We start from the raw sequence: 22,205 nt of genomic DNA, 5'->3' as shown, positions 1-22,205 counted from the left end.
ACAATACCTCCACTTCACCCCTGGATATATGAGAATACAGAAACGCCAAAAATAGAAAGGAATAGAAAGTAACACATCTCTAACGGCCGCCAAGTCTGCCAAGGAGGCCACCAAGGAGAGGCAGGCCACCGACAAGCTGGGACACACCGCCGAGATTATCCAGACCACCGAGGGCATCATCAGTTGCCTTTGGTGTAGGAGTGGAGCTGGAAGGCGCGTCACTAGAGGGCGTAGCAGAGCCAGAAAGAGAGGCGTGGTGACGGCTGGGAATCAAGGGGGTGGACGTCGGCTTACTCGGCTTGCTCATAGGAGCCGGGGACGAGTGAGCGAGAGGAGTAGGCTTAACCATGGAGCTGAAAGAGCTCGGAGGCGATGGCTTCGGAGTGATATAAGCAGAAGAGCTGGAAGGGCTCGAGGGCGAGGACTCCGGAGTGACACTAGCTGAAGAGCTGGAAGAACTCGATGGCGAGGGCTTCGGAATCAGAGGAATGGAAGAGCTGTGCGAGGGTGTAGGCTTGGCAACCACAACATGCGAAGTGGACGAAGGAGCAACAGCCGCGGCTTGGGATGTGGGTGAAGGAGCAACAGGTTGCGGCATCGGAGGCACAACGTTCTCAAAGGGAAGAAACTCATCCTGGCCATCATCATCCTCGGATTCCTCGGTGGGCAGAGGCATGCTCTCCTCAGTAGGGGAAGGCTTGGACTTGGCGGATGGCTCCACGGAAGACATGTCGTCAATGTCAGGCATGGTCAAATCCGGCATAGCCAGATCATCGGCCACAGAAGCTGGCGTCTCAGCTGGCTTGGGGGTTTCGGACACAGTTGGCTTCGTCACGGGTGTGGGCTTCTTGGAAGTCTTGGGCTTTTCAGTGGGCTTGGGTGTCTCTGATGCCTCTGGTGTCACCATAGGCTTTGGCTTTTCAGTGGGCTTGGGCTCCTCCGTAGGCTTAGCTTTCTCGGTTGGCTTGGGTGTCTCCGAGGTCTCTGGCTTCGTAGCGGGTGTGGGCTTCTTAGAAGTCTTGGGCTTTTCAGTGGGCTTGGGTGTCTCTGATGCCTCTGGTGTCACCACAGGCTTTGGCTTTTCAGTGGGCTTGGGCTCCTCCGTAGGCTTAGCCTTCTCAGTGGGCTTGGGTGTCTCTGATACCTCTGGTGTCACCACAGGCTGTGGCTTTTCAGTGGGCTTGGGCTCCTCGGTGGGCTTGGCCTTTTGAGTCGGCTTAGGTTCCTCAGATGTCTCTGGCTTCACCACGGGCTTTGGCTTTTCGGTTGGCTTAGGAGTCTCGGAAGGCATTGTGTCAAATCCAGGCATATCCAGATCCGGCATATCGACATCTTCAGCCGAAGGAGATGGCTGAGCGGTCGGCTTGGGAGTCTCAGATACCTCTGGCTTCACCACAGGCTTGGGCTCCTCGGTAGGCTTGGGCTCAACAACAGGCTTAGGCTCCTCAGTAGGCTTGGTCTCTTCGGCAGGCTTTGCCATCTCCATAGGAGCATTGTGGTTCACAGGAGCCTCAGGAACCTCAGGGGCGACAGGTGCCTCAGGCTTATGCATCATCTTGTGAGCAGCAGATTGCACAGCTGCGTGGGATGGCTTTGCAGCAGCAGCCTGTTGCACTCCATAGGCCTTTGCGGACTCAACGGCATACATGGCCTCCATGGCGGCTGGAATGGCGCTATCCATTCCATCGTCATCGTCATCTACAGCTGAAGTTCCTCCCGCCATGAAAGGGAAACTGTTGAATGCATTTCCAGCGTCGTCGGGACGGGGGTAAGATGGCGCGGCGGTAGCGCTAAGGACGAAAGCCGCCAATGAGACGTAGGCGTAACGCATTTCGTTGAGACTGAGGTACTTACCTCTGTTACTTGTCGAAAGGAGTGTAATCGGTCGGAAAAATTACTATAGATGTGGGAATGGGGGCGAAGGGGTATCGAGGGTTTTATAAAGAGACGCGTTAGACTTTTGATCCCCATTCTGTTGTGATCTTTCACTACCGCGTCTCTCATACCAGACACGCGGGAACATGATCAGCGTTTTTGCCTGGGGCTATGACGAGTTTTCATAGCGTAGGGGCGTTTTAGGTCCCGTTGGTATGGTCGATCAGGAGAGACGCTTGGATTCCTCGATCCAGATTGGGTTGTCCGAGGAATGATAGCCGTTGAAGTTTCCTGTAATGGCTTGTAGGTGTTTGGAAGATGCAGTGGACCCTGAAATAATATTTCACATACAATGTAAGCAGGTCATGGAGCTCCATGGGTAGATGATAGAATGCTCCTGCAATGATTCTATTCTCGTTGCTCAAGATGGCAGGTGGTGAGATAGTTCTGTATGGAATCTGACCCTCAGTCAGACTAGTACAAAGTTAATGGAACGCCTCATTAGAAGCTTAAAGTGAACATTAATTCTTAGCAATGCTTGTAGGTGTCTGCCACAAGCTGTATCAGCAAGCTTTCGGACCTGCCAGAAGTAAGATGAAAAGGCTTATCCTACTTCTCGGCACATCAAATGACTAATAAAATGTGATCCCAAGAAACCATCTCTTGTCAGAAGTTCACTCTCCTTTCAAGGTTGTGTATGTAGGGATGCTCAGGCACGCAACGGAAAATTCCTCTGGTAACCCTGGCATCCCTTACAGCGTCGACCACCCGAAATACTGCCCAGCCTCTCTACCAGCCCCAACGAAAACTTATCACATCAACAATCGATTCTTAGTCTCGCGTTTTAAATACTCACATCGGTTGTTTTGATCTGCGGGGTGAAGTTTAAGTGATCCACATCTTTGTTACAAATACTGTATTTCTAATGCAGCCACATCGATATCTCTGCCAATTATAGATCCGTAAAACCCCCTGGCATGGATTGAACCTCATTACTGAGAGGACTTCTCTATTTATTGCAATTCCTTCCGGGCGTATCTAGCTGAATGCTCGAACATTATTTGGTAAACTCCCACACAACGAGAGCTATATCTAGCTTCTGGACCCACAGCTAATGGTCTGGAGACATACTGTACTCTTTTATTGAATGCACTATTTATGTGGATCCTATTTAAAGTAAATTCACACTGCAGCCTTGCAAGGCTGATAAAAGTTACTCCTTTGCCAACACCATATCTTACCCAGATGATCGCGATAGGTATGAAGGTTGTTGACATCGCAGAATTCGAAGCCAGCACTAGGCAATATTCAGAATTGAATCCTCATGTGAAATAACCTTGTATAACTGTCTGCCTGGATTGTCTTATGGGATTTGTAGGTTGGATCCCGTAGACTCTTCTGGACCACGTGGGTGCAAATCTACCAACCTTCCAACAATACGGGTTCCAAAGGTTGGCTATCTCAGTTACTGTATCAAATGTATTTGGTGAATCATATTAAACAATCCATTATTCTATCATGGATAGACCTTGAAATTCTGAACATTCATCTATTCGGGTTCGCAATTTTGAATTGTAGGTATGTGTAGTGGCAAGTCAGATATATATATTGATACTGAAACCATTGATCTGGATATCAATTGATATGTATCAACCATACCTAGTCGTCCTTTTAAGCACCTTCTTGCATCTATTCAGACTAATGACCTCAGTTAATCCAAGCATAGCTTAGTTATCGTAGCATTTGACAGAGTTAACTTTGTCAGAGCTGATGTTGTTACTACCGGGGGGATATCGCGGGTACCGCTGCCATTACAGACGGTGAAACTGTAAGAAATCACAAATTAGTCACTATTTTCTCATCAAGACACAATAGAGAGCACTTACCTCCAGAAGACGACAGCGGTAGCCATGGGGGATCCCAACTGACTTGACATTCCAAGGTTCTGGTTGACGGAACGGCCGTTCAAGGCGTCTGTACGCAATCAAGGGGTTAGCTTCAAAGGTGGCGGTTGACTTCGCTCGCAGTTTTGCTAAGCTAAAAGTGGGCAAGAATAGAATTGGATGATGGTAAAAGGCAATCATGTCGAGCGTAGATTACAACATCAACGCAGTTTCCTCTCATATTAACGTCGTTGCAGATTTTAATGCCGACTCCGACATCTCTCGCCCCGACCTCGACGGACTCAGCGCTGGGCGCGGCGGTGAGTATCAGGAAGCAGCAGTGAAACGCATGGTGGATGGTCCAAGTTTGTTTTGATGGTAGACAAGTGTTCTTAAACAAGTCAGATATCCTCATAAAGTCATGTAGGACTGGGCATAGGCAAGTCTATTGCTCTGGATTAGCCAAAAAATTCGCTTGTTCGATTAGATGTGCGCAAAGTTACTTGATTACTTCAGGCAGCTCCTTAAGTTATACCACCATGAGTTGATGAGAGAAGCCCATGCAGAAGTAGAGAGGCTGCTACTCAATTCATTGGGGTCGAGAATGACGTGTCACTTTATCACTCAAGAGGTAGAAAAGGGATTACCAAGCAAAAAGCCACCGCATCAGAGTGCTCTATGGATCTACGGAAGGCACAATTAACAGAGTTCTTACTCAAACCTCAAATGGAAGAAACATAGTTTGGTGAAGATATTTGCTGGGAATGCCCTGATTTGCTTTGCGTGTCTTCGGCATTTCGACAAGTTACCGATTCGAAATTAGTGTAAGGAGACTGTCATAGTCAAAAAAATTTGGACAAAATGCAGCCCCGAAGAGAAGTGCAAAACCAGCTTCACCAATTTGCACCCTTAGATTCTTTCTGCACCCCGATACCAAGACGCTAGCTGGAGAGATGGGCAAATATAAATAGAGTAGATAAATATAATTGCATTCATTCACAAAATTTCGCCTTCTATCTAGAAGACTTATCTGTCATCATATTGCCTTATTTCTCTGCCGCAGCCGCAGCCGCAGCCTTCTCCTTATCATCAATTGTCTTGGCAATAGCCGGGCGAGCCTTCATACGGTTCAACCAGGAATTAACATGCGGGAACTTCTTCTCGAGATCCATTTCCTTTGACCAGAAAAGCGCAGCCACCTCGAACCACGGCACAAAAGCAGCATCGGCATAGCTGAATTTACCGCCAACGAGGTACTCCTTGCCTTGGAGCGATCGATCAAGTACTCCCGAAACACGACAGATCTCGTTAACATAGCGTTCGACCGCACTAGGCACCTTCTCGGGGTGGTAGACCGTAAACCAGGTGGCCTGCCCAAAGTATGGTCCCTGGCCGGATACCTGGAAGTGTAGCCACTGCTTGCTCTCGTAGTACTCCTGCGAGCCGGCGGTGAAGCTGACCGTGTGTTGCTTGTCGTATGTGTCCATCAAGTACTCGAGGATAGCACCGGATTCCCAGATCGTGATACCGGTGTTCGGATCGTTGAGGGCAGGAACGCGACCATTAGGATTGACAGACTCGTAGGGTTCCTTCTTTAGGTCTTCGAGATCGACCAACTTGGTCTCGTATGGAACCTTTAGTTCTTCCAATATTATGAGGACCTTCCAGGGGTTGGGCGTGCCGGCGTGGCCCCGGAGAGTCCACAAAGTGAGAGGCTTGGAAGTCATGGCGAGTGAATTAATGACTGAATGATTGGGAGAAAGAGAGTTCGATGCAGAGACTACAATGACCGAGGGCTGGTCTGCTAAATAGTACCGGCATACTCCAATGGCGGGAGTAGCAGGACCCGAATTGTTTAGTTCGGCACTCAAGAAGACCGAACGCTTGGTAAGCTGGATAGTTACCAAATTCTCTTGTGATGTCCATCAGCGTTTAATAGGCCTTTCGTATAACAATCTACGGACCATGGAGCCACCCAGCCTAGACTTCGGAATGTTGATTGGCCCTTGGTCATCAAAACAAACAGCACAAAGTTATGATACAAACAAGGATTACTTAGAGCCAATCAAATGTTTTATGCGGCATTAGTCAAACGATTCGGGGCGGCGACAATCTTGCCCGAGATATTCATAATCAACAGGAGCGGGGGCCCCGTAGATAGCACAATCAAGCTTTGCTTCCCCGGCTTTTAATTTTTTGATGATTGATAACCTATTTGATTTAATGTAGGTTTACTACTAGCATTTTCATATAGTCGACTCTTTCGTATATGTAAATCATAGCTCCTTGCCAGTCCGACTACGGAACTAGCTGTGTGATCCTTTGCTTCGATTCCTTTTTTTGCTATCTTTTTATATTTTATTCTTACTTCGCAAATGTCGGCCGACACACTCTCACTTGCAGGAAAGACTGCTTTGGTCACGGGTTCTGGCAGAGAGACTGGCATCGGCGCCGCTATTGCCAGAGCTTTCGCCCGCAACGGCGCGTCTGTGGCAATCCATTATGTGTCGGAAGGCTCTAAGGCGCGGGCTGAGAAGGTAGCGACTGATATCAATAAAGAGTTTGGCACCAAAACCTTTGTCGTACAAGGGGGAGTGGAGAATTACGATACTGCGAAGAGGATGGTTGAGCAAATCCTGGAAGCATTTGGCGTCGATCACATCGATATTCTAGGTATGTCATGGGCGGCGTGATGTCTTTGCCGGGCAGTTGGACAAGACTGATTGACTACTTGTTCTAGTCAACAACGCAGCGGCTGCAAGCAACACATCTCTCTTGGAAGTCAAAAAAGAGCAGCTCGAATACGAATTTGCCGTCAACGTCTTCGGCGTGATCTACATGACACAAGCTGTTGTTGGCGTAGGTCGAATGCCGCAAGGCGGCCGCATTGTCAACATCGGCTCCATCGCCTCGAAGATTTTGGTTCCACCCCCTGTGTATGGTGCGGCAAAAGCTGCAATGGATGCGCTGACGACGTTTTGGGCTGGCGAGGTAAGCTTTCTTTCGTGTTTTACCACTCTCTACGCTCGACAACATCTTAACGAAACGCCGGACAGCTTGGCAAGAGCCACGGGATTACTGTTAATACACTCGCACCCGGTCCAGTTCCAACAGATATGTCGGCAGCGTATCTGGTGGCTCCTGACGGATCTCCAACTGCGCTCCAGCTTTCTATGTATGAACAGACGCGAGCTGCGAATCGCCTCGGATCAGTGGAGGATCTGGCTGATGCTACGCTTCTGCTAGTATCAGAAAAGAGCCGGTGGATCACTGCACAGTTTATCTCGGTTAGCGGCGGAGTTACTGGGACTATGTAGCCTGGGGGTTAAGTTGGCGCGCCCACTTTGACTAAATCAATGTGGACTATTCATTTAGAATTCCGAAAATCGCGTGCCCTTCTCAGGGGCCGCAGGTATCCTTCATGCTAGCTATAAATATATGAACCAACAGGCAAAGAGACAGAAGGCAAAGGAGTGACTAGGCATTCCTGACATGCTCCCGGTTAACTGATCACACCAGTACAACACCTACCACTTTCGCCATGACATCGAATTTCATATCCATCGAATAACCGACTCCCAGCTCTCGACGGACAATAAGGTGCTCCGCTGTGGTTTCATGCGGTTCCAACTCAAAGCGCCGCAAAACATGAGCCAAAGTCATGTAGATCTCCGCATAGGCAAGGCTAGTATTTTGTATTAGCAAAGGTAATTGTTTCATCGAGTAGATGTGCTCAAAATTGCTTACTTCATACCCAAGCATTGCTTGGCACCCTTGGTGAAAGCAACAATGTATCGGGTCAAATGTTCGCCCTTTTCTGCTGCCTGGACCCATCGCTCGGGATCGAATTTCTGGGGCTCGGGGAACAAAGTAGGATCCATGTGGACAAAATAATTTGATTGACTGACCGGGGTCTAAAAAGTGTCAGTAGATGAGTGGCCAAGACAATCAAGAGCTAGTACTTACACCGGCAGGAATGACCCAGTCCTTGTAGAGCATATTTTCAATCGGCGAGATACGACTCAAGCGTGCTGTCATACCGTGGCTTAGGCGCAGGCCCTCATTAACAACCCCAGTCTAGATATAATCAGCATATTTACGTGACTCTTAGTGCACAATACCCACAAGATAAGGAAGATGCTCCAACTCAGTCCATGTAGCCTTAGAAGTAGGCTTCTCCAAAACAGTCTTCAGCTCCTCTCTCAACTTATTCCCAATATTTTTATCGTTAATAACATGAAACATTGACACAGCAAGAGATCTAGCCGTAGTCTCGGTCCCCGCACCAAGAAGCAAAGCAGACTCATCAACCAATCGATCAACCGTCCTCTCATCCTCAGGCACATTCGGCGCAGTCAAGGCGTCAAAGATTGAATCTTTCGACTTCTCATCGCCCTCCTTCACCTCCGCGGACTTCTTCTTAAGTGCAGCAGTCGCCTGCTTACGCAGTTGAGCCTTGACTTCACATAAGTCACCCATCTGCGGCTGCACAAAGCGTACAACAGCCTGCGGGGCGTTCCGGAAGATAGTCACAAGAAATGGGAAGAACCGATTAACATGGAACATAAGCATGAGACCATTGACAGCGTCGACGAGGTCATTCCTCGTCGAACTCTTCGTGTCATCTAGATACCCATAGCTCCAGCCGTAGCAATACTGTGTAATCACATCAGCAGTGAGTGCACCAAAATCATGCTGGAGGTGAAGGACAGTTGAGTTTTCGTGGGCGGCTTGTAAGCGGTTGAGGAGCTGGTCAACCTTTGCCGATATATAGGGCGTTAGGCTTGTGACAGAGCGCTTGGAGAAGTAGTTCTGGATGAAACTTCGGCGGAATCGGTGGTGATCATGGTCTATTGTTCCGACAAGGGAATATGGTGCTCCGAACGAGACGGCATATTTCGGGTCTCTGTTGCGTTTACGAGAGCCACTGGCGTGGATGTCTTCGTAGTAATGCGAGTCTTTGATGTGCAGCTCTCGGGGACTTATGCGGACAATGGGACCTGGGAGGATCAGCGGGGCCGGACGAAGTTTGCGGAATTTGGTTGGAGATTGATTCGTGGCATTGGTTATGGGAGGACCTGATGAGAGATAAGAGTACATACCATATTTTTCATGCATTCGCTCTATTTCCCATAGGTACATGCCACGTTTGACGACATCGTAGTAGAATTCGTAGATGGAAGTCACGGCGGCTAGTTTGGGGCCGGGGAATCCTGACAATGGATGGACGTACAGACGATAGATGGCTTTGCAGATGGCTAGCAAGCTCAATAGGGCTGCAGCAATGACGGGGTAAGAAAGGACAAAGTCCATTGCAAAGGTACGGGCCGGGTAGTATTTCGGATCAAAACATCACATAGGAAGAGAAAAGTGACGCAAGATCGATGGGAGAGGGGAATCAACATAAATGGCGCACAGAGTTGAAATCAACTAATAGCACAAATTACAATTGACAAGGATATCTCATGTCGTTTCCACCAACAGCTGAAATTCGTGAATTCTTTGTCGTGACTGGCCGCTCAACAATTAATGCACCTAAGTGCAGCAAGCCACGCTATACGACCCATATCACAGGATGCAATAGTGCATTGGTGTGATAAAGCTAGGCGTGGACACGTCCTGCATGACTGGATCTCATGCAATCTGCGCTTGAGAATCGGACCAGTTAGCGTTCAAGAGACGAACTACTACTTACCCTGGGTCTTGCCTAGATGGGAAAGATGGTGACGCTAGGGCCGGACCTTCCTGCGGGCCGAATCGCGTTAAAAAAGAACAAATCACAATAATGATAATCAAGGCATTGTTCGAACAAAAAGAACAAAAAGAAAAGAAAGAAAAAAGAAATGGGATAGCCTGTGGACTATCTGGGAATCGAACCCAGGACCTCTCGCAGCTTCAAATGCGAAGCGAGCGCACTACCAACTGTGCTAACAGCCCAGATGATGTAATCCCGCTCAAATGAGTGGACTATAATCACACCAAATTAAGACCTGATACTTAAAACTGGAGTATCACAAAAGATGGGGAAAACAAATAGCCGCATGCATTGGACCCGCGTAAGTTAAAATCCCGAGAAAGTCTGGGGATCGACACCTGGGAAAGAGTGAAAATTGACAGAATCATCATGGAGTAATCTTAGTAATATATCGGTCAAATTCAAGTTCTCATATTCTTATAAACCGGATTCTAGATCGTACAGAATAAAGGGCTTGTGGCAAAATTGCTACGTGACATGGTTGCGGCTCATCGAGGCATATAGCCGAATCAACTCAACTCGGCTATGGAGATCAAGATTCAAGGAAATTGGATTACTGCATTCCTGGAAGAAAAATGTCCACACTTTACACCTATGAAAACATCCGTGATAGGGTCGGTAAATAAAAGTAAGATAAGAAACAAGGAAATAGAAAGACAAATAAAAAAGCGGCTGGCACATAGGAAAGGACTTCCAACTCCGTTTTTATATCCACAATTTAAGCGGCCAGGATCTTCTTGGTCTCAGCGATGGCACGACCGGGGTTAAGGCCCTTGGGGCAGGTTCGTGTGCAGTTGAGAATGGTGTGGCAACGGTAGACACTCATGCTGTTGTCGAGGGCGGCCTTGCGCTCGGCGGTCTTCTCGTCACGCGAGTCGATCAACCAACGGTAAGACTGGAGGAGAATGGCAGGACCAAGGTACTCCTCGCTGTTCCACCAGTAGGAGGGGCAGGAGGTAGAGCAGCAGGCGCACAGAATACATTCGTAAAGACCGTCGAGCTTCTTGCGGTCCTCGGGGCTTTGGCGGTTCTCAAGACCCTGTTTGTTCACTGTTAGTAAACATGCGCCTTACAAAGGACTGGGTGGCAATTGGAATATCGGTATCACTCACATCGGCAGTGGGGGTATCATTCTGCAGGTAGGGCTTGATAGACTTGTATTGCTTGTAGAACAGGGTAAGATCGGGAACAAGATCCTTGACGACGTAGGTGTGAGGCAACGGGTAGATGCGAGATTCTGAGGCAGTGTCGGTAGGAATACGGCCTGTTCGATGATCAGTAACTGCTGGACGCATTTGATGGAGGCCTCCATGTGGCGAGACCAGAGCGGAGGCGTGGGGACCACGTACACAAGCAAGCCAGGGTGTTAACACCGTCGATGTTCATGGCGCAAGAACCACAGATACCCTCACGGCAAGAGCGGCGGAAAGTCAGAGTAGGATCGATTTCGTTCTTAATGCGGATGAGAGCGTCGAGCATCATGGGGCCGGTCTTCTTCAGGTCGAGCTGGTAGCTCTCCATGGTGGGCTTCTCGCTCGGGGTGTCCGGGTTCCAACGGTAGACCTTGAAGGTCTTCATGGAAGGGTTCTCGGAGGGGATGGGGTCGACATTCTTGGTCGCCTCGACGGTGGCATAGGAGCGAGCAAAAGCGGCGGGCCGGAACAGCGGGCGCGACGCAGCGAAGAGTCGCGATGTGGTGCGGAGGGAGGCCATGGCGAAGGTGACAAAACTCCAGAGGTGATGGGTCAATGGAGTAGCAACACGCGGGGATTATTCCGTGGAGAGGAGAGGGTCAAGATGGAACGAGCCGTCGTTGAGGATCACCAACAAACCAAGACGAACAAATTGAGGTCAAGGAGTCCTGTCAGTAACCTCGGGTTTGAGAATCGGTAAAAAGCTGAGTCAGCGGGCTCGGACCAATCACGGCGGGGCTAATTGTCAAGAAATCGGGCGGACACGGCTTTTGCTTTGATGTGCGTCTGCTCTGGGGAGTTGTCTACTGCCGCTCGGTTGCCGGGTGACGATGGTATTGGAATTAAGCATAGACGCGATTGATAATGAACCACCGGATTGATATGATTGATTACCCAATTGATATGGAATGTCTTTCCTCTATAAGAGTTCCTCAATTGGTCTGGGTGGAACAATCCGGAGATTGACACCTCAGGCTTCAAGGCATCGACGTTCCCGGGTCGGTTGCCGAGTATTTAACGGCTTGCCAGCTCGGCTCAGCCTCGGTGCTATATGTGCTGACCTACTCACATGCCGCCAATGGACAGATGCCTCATCCAACCATCTCCATGGATTTCATTCAAACTTTGATACACCACTAACCACGATTTGCATAGTTCTGATGCCACTCATAGTCTTGATTCTCCCTTAAAAACGCGCGAATGGCCTCTCGGGCCGGCGTCGGCTCTCTCTCCAATAAATCCGCCATCAGCGATACAGTAACTCCAGCATCCCCCTTCTCGATCGCATCATACCACGTCACCAACTTCTGAAAGAAGGCCTTTGGCTTCCCTCCGATATCCTCAGCTGTCTTGATCCTCACAAACTCCTCGGGCGAGACTAGCTTTACCTGAACCTGTCGGCCAGTGGTCTCATTGATCACGTCGACTATTTCAGCGAAAGACACCGTTTCTTGTGCAGTGAGGAGCACAATCTCTCTATCATGGCCACCTCGAACCATCAGTCGAGCAGTCGCCTCGCCCAGCTCCGCCCGTAGCGTAAATGCGACCGGGCCGTCGGATGTCAGATATACCTTTTCGGTACTGGGGTACCAGCCCATGAAGACCGGGAACGCATCAGCATATATACCTTCGCGGATTGATGTAAAGTTGATGTCAGCGCTAGGATTCGAATTAGTTACACAAGTTTCCGGCGATCCCTGGATAGTCTGGCTTACTTTCGCAGCATCTCCTCCGTGATCAAATGGGCTTGTTGCACATCTGCTTTGGAGTCGGACTGGAATCCACCAAAGGCGAGAGATGTATACCACACCTGTTGACGGTCAATATACTGGTGTTTTGGATATGGAGTCATAGGCGTACATGTTTAACGTTCATCTCTTTCGCTGTGTCGACGAAGCGCTGGTGTTGTTTCTCTCGCTTCTCGACGTCGAACGTGTTGGTGCTCACGAAAAACAGATTTTCGACATCTTTGAACGCTTTCTTCATCGACGAAGCATCGTCGTAGTTCACTAACCGGAAGGCGATGCCTTGGTCTTCAAATCGCTTGCGGTTGGCTTCGCTCGAGGAGGCAGCGGCGTATTCTGATGCAGGAACATTGGCAACAAGGTAGGACAGTACCTGTGCGCCTAGACCTCCCGTGGCCCCGGTTATGAGATACTTGAGTGTCATGGTTCGGTAAAGAGTATATATATAGGTAGCGGGTTGAAGTTGCAGGGATAAATGAATAGGACCGACTGACTGAGCACTTTACAATTGAAAATGTACGAAATCCAGAATAGGTTATGAACTCAATTGCTGGGTCATTGTATATATATTTCTTCGGCCAATGCTTGTGAAAGGTGTAGAATTATCAGGAATGATTCGTGGGGTCTGTGCTACCATTTCGTGGTTTGTCAAACAAATGATTGTTAATCAACATTCTCGGTCCAAATTAAAGTGTAGTCAACACGAGAATCATGCAATTAACATAGCTAGTCCCTATTCGGTGCTGGATAGAGCCGAAAGGCCGAAGGTTAGCTTGATGGGGTTCCTGCATGAAAGTGGCCTAGAATTACACTAATTGCCCAAGCGATGCGGGGAAGCTTGAACCCACAAGGCAACGTTGGCTCCAAAATATATATCAATTATGATAGGTACGACCCAGAACAAAAACCCCCCAAAAAAATAAAATCCGGAAACAAGAATTTGATTATTATAAAAAGGAAGAGTTTTTGTTGTATTAGTTTATAATCTATATTAGACAGATTCTATGTTCTATGTCTCATGCACATGTGTCTCATGGGTAGAAGGCACCGAAGACTGCGGCGACGGCGATCTCTCCTCTCCACGAGTAATATTAACCTCATTAGTCACACGGATACCAGGAGTCTTCGTAGACTTCGACAGCTCCCGAGTGACAGAAACCTCCGACGGCATCATTTCATAATCATCCTTGCCGATTTTCGACCAATTAAGCAACCGTTTATCATCACGGACAGACGAGCCCAATGCACTCGTAGGCTTAGACTGACTCCGCAGTCTGTTTCCGGCAGACCGGGACTGGGACCGAGTGCGACTTCCAGTGTACTCAGTCAGACGAGAGAACATGTTTCCAAAGACGGGTTTCAGGGCGGGCACTGAAAGCGCAAGTAATGTGCCTGCGATTTCGGCGTTCTCGACACATAGCATGGGGTTGTAAGCCCAGCTACCATCGGAGGCCCACTGGCCCTTTACGACTAGCCAGACACGGACGGCGGAAATGACAATCACGCTGTGGGGCTGTTAGCTGGATAACGGAAGATTGGGAGGCGGGGGACTGACAAGACACCGGGGAACATGACAAAGGAGAGCTTGATCTTCTTATTCAAGGAAATGTGGAGTTGCTTGATGAGAAGCGCGGGGATGATGAACATCAGGACATCGCAGGCTAGCGAGAGGCCTGAGTTGACAGAGTAGACCAGACCCCAGGAGAGACACTTGTAATCATCGACACCTGGTTGCCAGGCATACGGCCACAACCCGGTGACGGGTTTGCAGTGGAAGATCAGAAGAAAGAGCTGGGGGAGGTATGCAGCGAAGAGGAAGGGTCCAGCGAAGAGAATAGCTTTGTGCAGCCGGCCCGTGCGTGCGGTAAGTCGGTGATAGAAGGCAAGACCGGACAGTCGACATAGGAAAAGAGCGGTTGTATAGAGAATGTGTGCAGTGAAGTCCAACACTTCGGTTTCACGGACGGTTGCTAACGATAGGACATATTCGATATACTCGATGTGACGACCACTTCCCAAGTTGATCAGGACAACGGAGAGAACCACAAAACTGATGTAGATCATCTAATCAAGATCTAGTTAGTTTCATGACTATTGCGAGGCCTCAAATTGAAAAATGCGTTGAATATGCAGAAGATTGATAAGAATATATTTAGAAGAGTACATACCCATGTCAAAATGGTTAACCAATCGTCCAGACCAACTTTCTTGATGAGGAAAACTCGAGCATAGAGACGCAAAATTGTCAGAATGCCGGTGAAACAGACCATGAACAAGATGCCCACGATGGCCGAATGATCGCGAGACTCCGCAAGGTATGTGAGGGAGATCCCATCAGGGATTCTCCCCGCCTTGTCTGCGGCGAGGATGTCGGCGGGAATTGTCATTGTAGATTCAATGAAACAATAAAATGACGGACACCACCTAGCAGGACATACTGAGTATAGCAAAAGTACTTTGGGGAGGGTCGACTATAATGAACGAATGACTGGAGCAAAAAGATTGAGCCGCCCTCTGCAAAGGAAAGAGAACGCGCTAGCGTGGGCTATTTGTTCAATAGATCCTGGCCACAATGATCGGAGCAGCCAACGAGAGGATGTACCAGCAAGCCATCGCCGGAGTCGACCAGATGAAGAAAAAAATTAGTGGAGTCAGAATAGATTTGTCCTCGGTCCAATTACATCCGGTCATGCCATTGTGCCATTGTGCGGTCCAATTACATCCGGTCATGCCACTGTGCGAAGGGGCAAATCCACACTGATTCATGCTTTGAAGAGAAAAAAAAGTTTAGATTCCACCGATCAAAGTTCATTATAGTGTATAGGGAAAGTCAAAAGTCAAAAGTCAAAAGTCAGACGTCAGACGTCAGACGTCAGTATCCGATTTACCAGCTTAAAAAAAGCCAAAGATATCAAAAGATCAGCATAAACACCAGTCCATGCGTCTAATCTACATAGACTTGCAGGAAGCGATCCCCAGCTGGTGCTAGGTGGAAAAGAATCCCAGTGAGGCATTTTCCGGCGAGTATCAGGGCCCATCAGGTGAAACATAGGCCTATCAATTAAATTGCTTGCGTAAGAGGAAGGTCGCTAGAACCATTCATCTGCAACCCAAGATGCTTGGTAGAAGTCCCTGCATCCACTTTGTGGGTCTAGATCGAGGGAAGACTGGTAAGCGATCTAGAAACCGGGCGAAATCCGGCTCCGACCGTGGGTGACATGCCATGCAAACTCTTCGGTTCTGATCGAACTAACACAATTAGGCAGGTCCAAACTTTGCCCTGCCGAAACGTACACACTAGCAGCGGCTATAATTGCCAGGAGCAATATATATTCGGCGCACATGGCAAACTAGGCGTAGTTGAGGTGTTTTCGTTGGTAGATAATAGCGCTCAGGCGCAACTTAATGCGCGCCCGTGCTTCTTTGCCGACGTTCCATCCCTTCCGGCAACTAGTAAACCAGGTATTGACTGGGAGAAAACATTCTCCTGCTGTGGAGTCGCGTGTGCGTTAGTCAACATGGGCCCATAACCCTTTCCGCGTGGTCCCCCCCAGTGGTTTGTATATGAAAATACAAGCTCCCCCAGAGATCGTCGCTTTCTCTTGCCACATGGTTTTCTGTGGAGTTTGATCTTGACCGTTTGACATATACACCATGTCGGTTTTGCTGCACGCGCTCGTGAGCGGCTTGGCCTTGGCCGGCTCCGCTGTTGCCACCACCCAGGAGGTCGACACTCTCGTCGCGTCCCAGATCCTCACTGATCCCTATGCCTATGACTTCCCTCGTCTGGGTGCCAATGGATCCTCCCTGTTCCCCATGCGCACCTGCCATGGGTTTCAGCTTGAGGAGGCCAGTGTGGACGATATTCAGAAGCGTCTGAGCAACGGTACCTTCACCAGTGTTCAATTGCTGGAGTGCTACCTCAACCGTATCTCCCAGACCCAGCCTTACCTCAAGTACGACCCCCCCCTTGATTGCAACCCGGTCCGTTCTCGTGCTAATTATTTTCCAGTGCTATTCTGCAGCACAACCCTGATGCATTCTCTATTGCTCAGAAGCTGGATGATGAGCGTGCCAAGGGCAAGGTCCGTGGCCCTCTGCACGGTATTCCTTTCATTGTCAAGGACAACATCGCCTCCAAGGACCGTATGGAGACCACTGCTGGTTGCTGGGCTCTGCTCGGTAGCGTTGTGCCCCGTGACTCCTTTGTTGTCCACGGTATGCGTAAGGCCGGTGCTCTGCTCCTGGGTAAGGGTGCCCTGAGCGAGTGGGCTGATATGCGCTCCAACAACTACTCTGAGGGTTTCAGTGCCCGTGGTGGCCAGTGCCGCAGTGCCTACAACTTCACCGTTAACCCCGGTGGTAGCAGCACTGGTCCCGGTGTCGCCGTCGGTGCCAACCTGATCCCGATTGCCCTCGGTACTGAGACCGATGGCAGTGTCATCAACCCCGCCCAGCGTAATGCTATCGTTGGTATCAAGCCTACCGTTGGTCTGACTTCCCGTGATGGTGTTATCCCCGAGTCTCTGCACCAGGATACCATTGGTACCTTCGGTAAGACCGTCCGTGATGCCGTCTACGCCCTGGATGCTATCTACGGTGTTGATACCCGCGACAACTACACCCTTGCTCAGGTTGGCAAGGTCCCTGCCAATGGCTACACCCAGTTCCTAGCTAAGAAAGATGCTCTCAAGGGCGCCGTCTTTGGTCTGCCCTGGAAGTCCTTCTGGGCTCTTAATGACCCTGTCCAGCTCGCTCAGCTCGAGGAGCTCCTTGATCTGATCAAGGCTGCTGGTGCCACCATCATCAACGGTACCGAGCTGCCCCACTACAAGACCATCGTTTCCCCTGACGGCTGGAACTGGGATTACGGTACCGACCGTGGTTACCCCAACGAGTCCGAGTACTCCTACGTCAAGGTCGACTTCTACAACAACCTGAAGACCTACCTTGCCGACCTGAACAACACCGACATCCGTTCCGTTGAGGACCTTGTCCAGAACAACATCGACAACTACGGCTCCGAGGGTGGTTACCCCAGCATCCACCCCGCCTTCGGCTCCGGCCAGGATGGTCTCATTGCCTCCATGGAGAGCAAGGGTGTCATGAACTCCACCTACTGGGAGGCTCTCGCTTTCTGCCAGCGCACCACCCGTGAGGAAGGTATTGACGCTGCCCTGAAGTGGCAGAACGGTACTCTGGATGGTCTCCTTGTGCCCCCTGATGTCGCTCAGAGCATTCAGATCGCCGCCCAGGCCGGTTACCCCGTTATCACTGTGCCGGCTGGTACCGAGGAGGTGTCTGGCATGCCTTACGGTCTTGCCATCATGAACACTGCCTTCTCCGAGCCCACTCTGATCAAGTACGCCAGTGCCATCGAGGATCTCCAGAAGACCTCCGGCACCAAGTGGCAGCGCACTCTTCCCAAGTGGCGCGGCTACCTTGAGCGCAACCTGCCCGTGATATAAGATTGCATATTTGCATAAATTAATTTTGATAGACGTGAGACTTACATCTCCTGTACACCTGTACACCTGCATCATGTATGAATAGCGGATTATTAATGGATGATTTGTTGCGGTATTCGCGGAATATACCTTTTACGTAGACCGTAGACCGGAGTCACGCTAGATATGGAAGAGAGAGAGAAAATGAACTTCCGGTCGGCCATCCAAATAACCAATAATTTGACAAGCTAATCAAGCCAGACTTTGTTGGGAATCTAAGTCCGGTATCAGCCATTCCTGCAATCTAGCCTTATAGTGCATCACTAGCCCAGCCTAGCGCCTTCAGTGGCCATGTGCTTTGCAATGGCTGAGAAATCAATCTAAATCCTCTTGCCACTAAGCTCGGTCACCAATGCCGATATTGATAGTGGAGCACCAAGCCTTTCTAGAACTAAGCATTATATTAACGTCCAATGGACAATTTCCGACTCCTCCTTATGATGCTATCTGGAGCCTCTTGTGGAGTCCCCTACAAAAAAAGAAAGTGGATAACTCTGCAGATCAGGTATATCATCCGACGATCATGACTGTGATCGTCGAGAGGTCAGGGCCATCCGCTCGTACCAGTACACGGGCTGATCTTATTGACGCAAAAATATGAGTTCGCAACCCCATGATCGGCGACCCTTTGAGTTTCGGAAGAACTTCCAAGGGGTTTTGTTTCAACCGGCAGTTGGATGTTGGGTGAACGGAGAAGTCAACTTGAGTTAGGACCAGTCTCCGCTGTATCGTAAAGTGGACAACTTCACAGCCAAGAGCCAAGACGGAAGAATTTGTTTTATCAGTGAGACATGCCAGGCTTAGCTATGCCTCATGTCGCCCCCCCTAGTAGCCTTTAGTAGCTTTCTAAAGCTTGGAAAAACCATTCACCATAGTCAACGGACACCCTCGGAACACCGTATCCAAGCGCCCTGAAATTACAAGGATAGGGTTGAGTCCGGAGAATCGTCCTCACCGAGTATAGCGTCCCGACAGATTACTCAATGGAGCTTATTGTGGGGCCAGGAACGACTTAAAGCAACAACGTGAAACATTATCATGCACCGAGCTAATCCTCTTGGTAGTTTTTTTTGCACACTTTAATTAATTTTAGTTTAGTCTCCGACTCTCACATCCCCACCTTGTGATTGGTGCTTCAACACGGCGAAATCATTCCATCGGGATATCGTCCTGCCCTGGATGTTTTTCCTGACTCCGCATAATGTGGAAACATTATACCCCTGTAATTCAGTCATCTGGGCCAAATGCCTAGTTCTGATTCGTCGGGAAATCGCCATGTGTGGCCGGTGACAGTTGGGAGATTCATGCAGGACGCGTTGATGGATCAAGCCACGCTAAGTGGAGTCAGAAGAACTTGAATCTTCCATTGCTTCCGAAGTATGTGCGATGAGACTTGCGAGTCAGTTGTTTCCAATGTCTATATAAGTTGTTTGACACACCCCCTGCATAGTATTTTTTTTTCTACACAATTGTCACTCTTTCCATTCTTTTTTTTATCATTCTTTCGTTCAATATGAAGTATACCGCTCTTTTGGCGGCTTTTGCTGCCCACGCTGCTGCTGTCAGTGTTTCCGGCTCCGCTGAGGGTTTCGCCGAGGGAACCACTGGTGGTGGTGATGCTACTGCTGTTTACCCGACTACCACTGACGAGCTGGTCTCGTACCTTGGTGACTCGGAGGCTCGCGTGATTGTTCTTACTAAGACTTTCGATTTCACTGGTACTGAGGGTACCACTACCTCCACTGGTTGTGCTCCTTGGGGTACTGCTTCTGGCTGCCAGGTTGCTATCAACCAGGATGACTGGTGTACCAACTACGAGCCCGATGCTCCCAGCGTTTCCGTTACCTAGTATGTGTTGGATCCTGAACCAGTGGCTGGACTGCATTGCTAATTGTTTATAGCGACAACGCTGGTATCCTGGGTATCACTGTTGCCTCCGACAAGACCCTTCTTGGTGAGGGCACTGCCGGTATCATCAAGGGTCGTGGTCTCCGTATTGTCAGCGGTGCTGAGAACATTATCATCCAGTACGTGATGAGCTTCCTTAGCCCATAAAATCCACTTGACTAATCAGTTATACAGGAACATTGCTGTTACTGACATCAACGCCGAGTACGTCTGGGGTGGTGACGCCATCACCATCGACGAGGCCGATCTGATCTGGATTGACCACGTTACCGTAAGTCCAAGTCCCTTATACCACAACCTTAAAAACAAGCATCCATCTAACAGTCCCAGACTGCCCGTATCGGTCGCCAGCACTACGTCCTCGGTACCTCCGCCGACAACCGCATCAGTTTGACCAACAACTACATCAACGGTGTTACTGACTACTCCGCAACCTGTGACGGCTACACCTACTGGGGTATCTACCTCGATGGTGACTCCGACCTCGTCACCCTGAAGGGCAACTACATCTACCACACGAGCGGACGTAGCCCCAAGGTCCAGGGTAACACTCTCCTGCACGCCGTCAACAACTACTGGTACGACAACTCCGGCCACGCATTCGAGATCGGTTCCGGTGGTTACGTCCTCGCCGAGGGCAACGTTTTCCAGAACATCGATACTGTTGTTGAGTCTCCCATTGATGGAGAGCTGTTCACTTCTCCTAGCACTAGCGTTAACGAGATTTGCGCCACCTACCTCGGACGTGATTGCGAGATCAACGGATTTGGATCGTCCGGTACTTTCAGCCAGGCTGATGAGGGTTTCCTGTCTGACTTTGAGGGCAAGAACATTGCTTCTGCTACTGCCTACACTGAGGTTGTGGCCAATGTTGAGGCCAATGCTGGTCAGGGTAACCTGTAAACAACCAACTTTGGTTGTTTGAGGCTTTGGCATCTATCTGTGGAGGATGAAGTCGAAGTGGAGTGAGATGTGAGATAGTGGTGCTTGTATTGTAGGGACTTTTCCATTCTTTAATCCAATCTTTATTATCAAATTTGCGAAGATGCAGTGCAAATAAATAGTTCCTTTCATTGGTAATGGGATAATTAAGCTAGTGCTCGACTGGGGCTCGGCTCCTGTTCAGGTACAAGTATCCACTAATGATAACATGCAACTAGACCAGCCAATCATACTTCGATCCAATCAATCAACAATAATGAGTCCAGGTCCCGCAAGCGTCCACTTGGCAACTGAGTTCGCGTTATCAAACGGACCATCACTCGTGGTCACAGCGGCAATGGTGAATCCATTCAATTCGTGGTCGTCATACGGGAACAGTGCGGTTGCTTCAATTAGAGAGCCGTTCTTCGAAACGACATGCAAAGGTTCAACAACCGGCAAGTTCAATTGGTTGATGTACGTTATCCATAAAAGGTGCTCGGCCTCGTTGTCTTTATCCTCAAAAGCAAAAGTGAGATTTTGCGACTCGGTCTTCGGCTTCGTGAGAATTTTCAAGTCCTCAAATGTACGCAGTGGGATCTCATCGATATTGGGACAGCTACCGGGCACGGTGAAGCCCTGCACAGCGGTGAATGCGAAGTTGAGATCCGAGGTCGTGGGGAAAGAAAGTTCACTAGGAATACGAGCCTGCATGACCCGGAACCAGCCTTGCTGTTCACCCTCATTGCCAATAACGGAAGCGATCTCACGAGCAAGATCGACATCCTGACCTATGGCAAAACGCTCGACCGCATCTTGCAGCGTACCGAGAACCAGGTCTGTGAAGGTAGAGGCGAGCGCGATGGCGGAGTCAAAATCTTGAACAGGAAAAACGTAATCGCACGGCTCGATAGGCTTTTGATTGAAGTGAACGAGAGCATTGTTCGCACGAATTGCATGAAGCTCTTCTTGCTGTGGATTGGGTAATCAGCACCGGTGACATACACATCTTGTGCGAACATGCTTACTGCCAGAATGGCTCTCAAGGCTGCGGTTACGAAGTCACGATCCCCCGTATCAGTGAAGCGGTAGCCGTCGACATTTTCGGTGATGTTCAAGAGGAGTTCGTGGAAGTAAGCCACTTCAAAGAGCTCGTTGAATGCGATCAGCTGGAGGTTGGTGATACCTTTGTTACTGATGACAGCTGGGGGTGGGCCATTTGGGAGTGTGCCATGAGCGGCTTGCTCGATGAGCGACAACTCGCTTGGGCTTGGGTAGGGCATGCCATCGGGGAGCTCATGTTGGATTGCTCGTGGAGCTTTTGCGGGAGCTGCAGAGACGGACGAAGCTACACCAAGTAGCGCAATGACGGGGAGTAAAAGACGCATGGTGATAGCGGAGAGAAAGGGGGAGATAAA

At 49.5% G+C, this 22,205-nt stretch overlaps 11 protein-coding genes across 11 annotated transcripts; 4 read left to right on the top strand and 7 right to left on the bottom strand.

Annotated features, from left to right (window-relative positions):
• Positions 1-79: 79 nt before the first annotated feature.
• On the bottom strand, positions 80-1,831 carry N7503_005155 (uncharacterized protein; the record flags this gene model as incomplete). The annotated part of the gene is made up of 1 exon (XM_057064702.1): positions 80-1,831. The coding sequence occupies one exon, from the start codon at positions 1,829-1,831 to the stop codon at positions 80-82; it is 1,752 nt and encodes a 583-aa protein (XP_056922445.1).
• Positions 1,832-3,957: 2,126 nt separating this feature from the next.
• On the top strand, positions 3,958-4,220 carry N7503_005154 (uncharacterized protein; the record flags this gene model as incomplete). Its single annotated transcript, XM_057064701.1, has 2 exons — positions 3,958-4,123; positions 4,186-4,220. The coding sequence occupies 2 exons, from the start codon at positions 3,958-3,960 to the stop codon at positions 4,218-4,220; spliced, it is 201 nt and encodes a 66-aa protein (XP_056922444.1).
• Positions 4,221-4,804: 584 nt separating this feature from the next.
• Positions 4,805-5,485, bottom strand: N7503_005153 (glutathione S-transferase family protein; the record flags this gene model as incomplete). Its single annotated transcript, XM_057064700.1, has 1 exon — positions 4,805-5,485. One exon carries the CDS (start codon positions 5,483-5,485, stop codon positions 4,805-4,807), a length of 681 nt encoding a protein of 226 aa, XP_056922443.1.
• Positions 5,486-6,133: 648 nt separating this feature from the next.
• N7503_005152 (SDR family NAD(P)-dependent oxidoreductase) lies at positions 6,134-7,075 on the top strand (the record flags this gene model as incomplete). Its single annotated transcript, XM_057064699.1, has 3 exons — positions 6,134-6,431; positions 6,499-6,749; positions 6,815-7,075. The coding sequence occupies 3 exons, from the start codon at positions 6,134-6,136 to the stop codon at positions 7,073-7,075; spliced, it is 810 nt and encodes a 269-aa protein (XP_056922442.1).
• A 193-nt stretch (positions 7,076-7,268) lies between these two features.
• N7503_005151 (cytochrome P450) lies at positions 7,269-9,071 on the bottom strand (the record flags this gene model as incomplete). Its single annotated transcript, XM_057064698.1, has 4 exons — positions 7,269-7,443; positions 7,506-7,672; positions 7,725-7,835; positions 7,884-9,071. 4 exons carry the CDS (start codon positions 9,069-9,071, stop codon positions 7,269-7,271), a joined length of 1,641 nt encoding a protein of 546 aa, XP_056922441.1.
• Positions 9,072-10,231: 1,160 nt separating this feature from the next.
• On the bottom strand, positions 10,232-11,226 carry sdh2 (succinate dehydrogenase iron-sulfur protein subunit SDH2; the record flags this gene model as incomplete). Its single annotated transcript, XM_057064697.1, has 3 exons — positions 10,232-10,552; positions 10,626-10,777; positions 10,863-11,226. The coding sequence occupies 3 exons, from the start codon at positions 11,224-11,226 to the stop codon at positions 10,232-10,234; spliced, it is 837 nt and encodes a 278-aa protein (XP_056922440.1).
• Positions 11,227-11,842: 616 nt separating this feature from the next.
• N7503_005149 (uncharacterized protein) lies at positions 11,843-12,875 on the bottom strand (the record flags this gene model as incomplete). The annotated part of the gene is made up of 3 exons (XM_057064696.1): positions 11,843-12,365; positions 12,422-12,516; positions 12,567-12,875. 3 exons carry the CDS (start codon positions 12,873-12,875, stop codon positions 11,843-11,845), a joined length of 927 nt encoding a protein of 308 aa, XP_056922439.1.
• Positions 12,876-13,460: 585 nt separating this feature from the next.
• On the bottom strand, positions 13,461-14,904 carry N7503_005148 (uncharacterized protein; the record flags this gene model as incomplete). Its single annotated transcript, XM_057064695.1, has 3 exons — positions 13,461-13,956; positions 14,007-14,515; positions 14,620-14,904. Coding segments are annotated over 3 exons (1,290 nt in total), but the record flags the coding sequence as incomplete, so codon positions are not given.
• Positions 14,905-15,937: 1,033 nt separating this feature from the next.
• N7503_005147 (putative amidase) lies at positions 15,938-17,919 on the top strand (the record flags this gene model as incomplete). The annotated part of the gene is made up of 2 exons (XM_057064694.1): positions 15,938-16,407; positions 16,464-17,919. The coding sequence occupies exons 1-2, from the start codon at positions 16,106-16,108 to the stop codon at positions 17,917-17,919; spliced, it is 1,758 nt and encodes a 585-aa protein (XP_056922437.1). The 5' UTR covers positions 15,938-16,105.
• Positions 17,920-19,471: 1,552 nt separating this feature from the next.
• N7503_005146 (polysaccharide lyase family 1 protein) lies at positions 19,472-20,769 on the top strand (the record flags this gene model as incomplete). Its single annotated transcript, XM_057064693.1, has 4 exons — positions 19,472-19,806; positions 19,860-19,985; positions 20,041-20,137; positions 20,197-20,769. The coding sequence occupies 4 exons, from the start codon at positions 19,472-19,474 to the stop codon at positions 20,767-20,769; spliced, it is 1,131 nt and encodes a 376-aa protein (XP_056922436.1).
• A 282-nt stretch (positions 20,770-21,051) lies between these two features.
• Positions 21,052-22,175, bottom strand: N7503_005145 (putative sexual development protein (LsdA); the record flags this gene model as incomplete). Its single annotated transcript, XM_057064692.1, has 2 exons — positions 21,052-21,759; positions 21,816-22,175. 2 exons carry the CDS (start codon positions 22,173-22,175, stop codon positions 21,052-21,054), a joined length of 1,068 nt encoding a protein of 355 aa, XP_056922435.1.
• Positions 22,176-22,205: the final 30 nt, after the last annotated feature.

The sequence above is a fragment of the Penicillium pulvis genome (genome assembly GCF_028828015.1).
Source record: "Penicillium pulvis strain IBT 33274 chromosome Unknown contig_23_segment0_segment0, whole genome shotgun sequence".
In the NCBI taxonomy this organism is placed as follows: domain Eukaryota; kingdom Fungi; phylum Ascomycota; class Eurotiomycetes; order Eurotiales; family Aspergillaceae; genus Penicillium; species Penicillium pulvis.
Note: the sequence above shows the minus strand (reverse complement) of the source record. Positions and strands in the feature narration are given on the sequence as shown.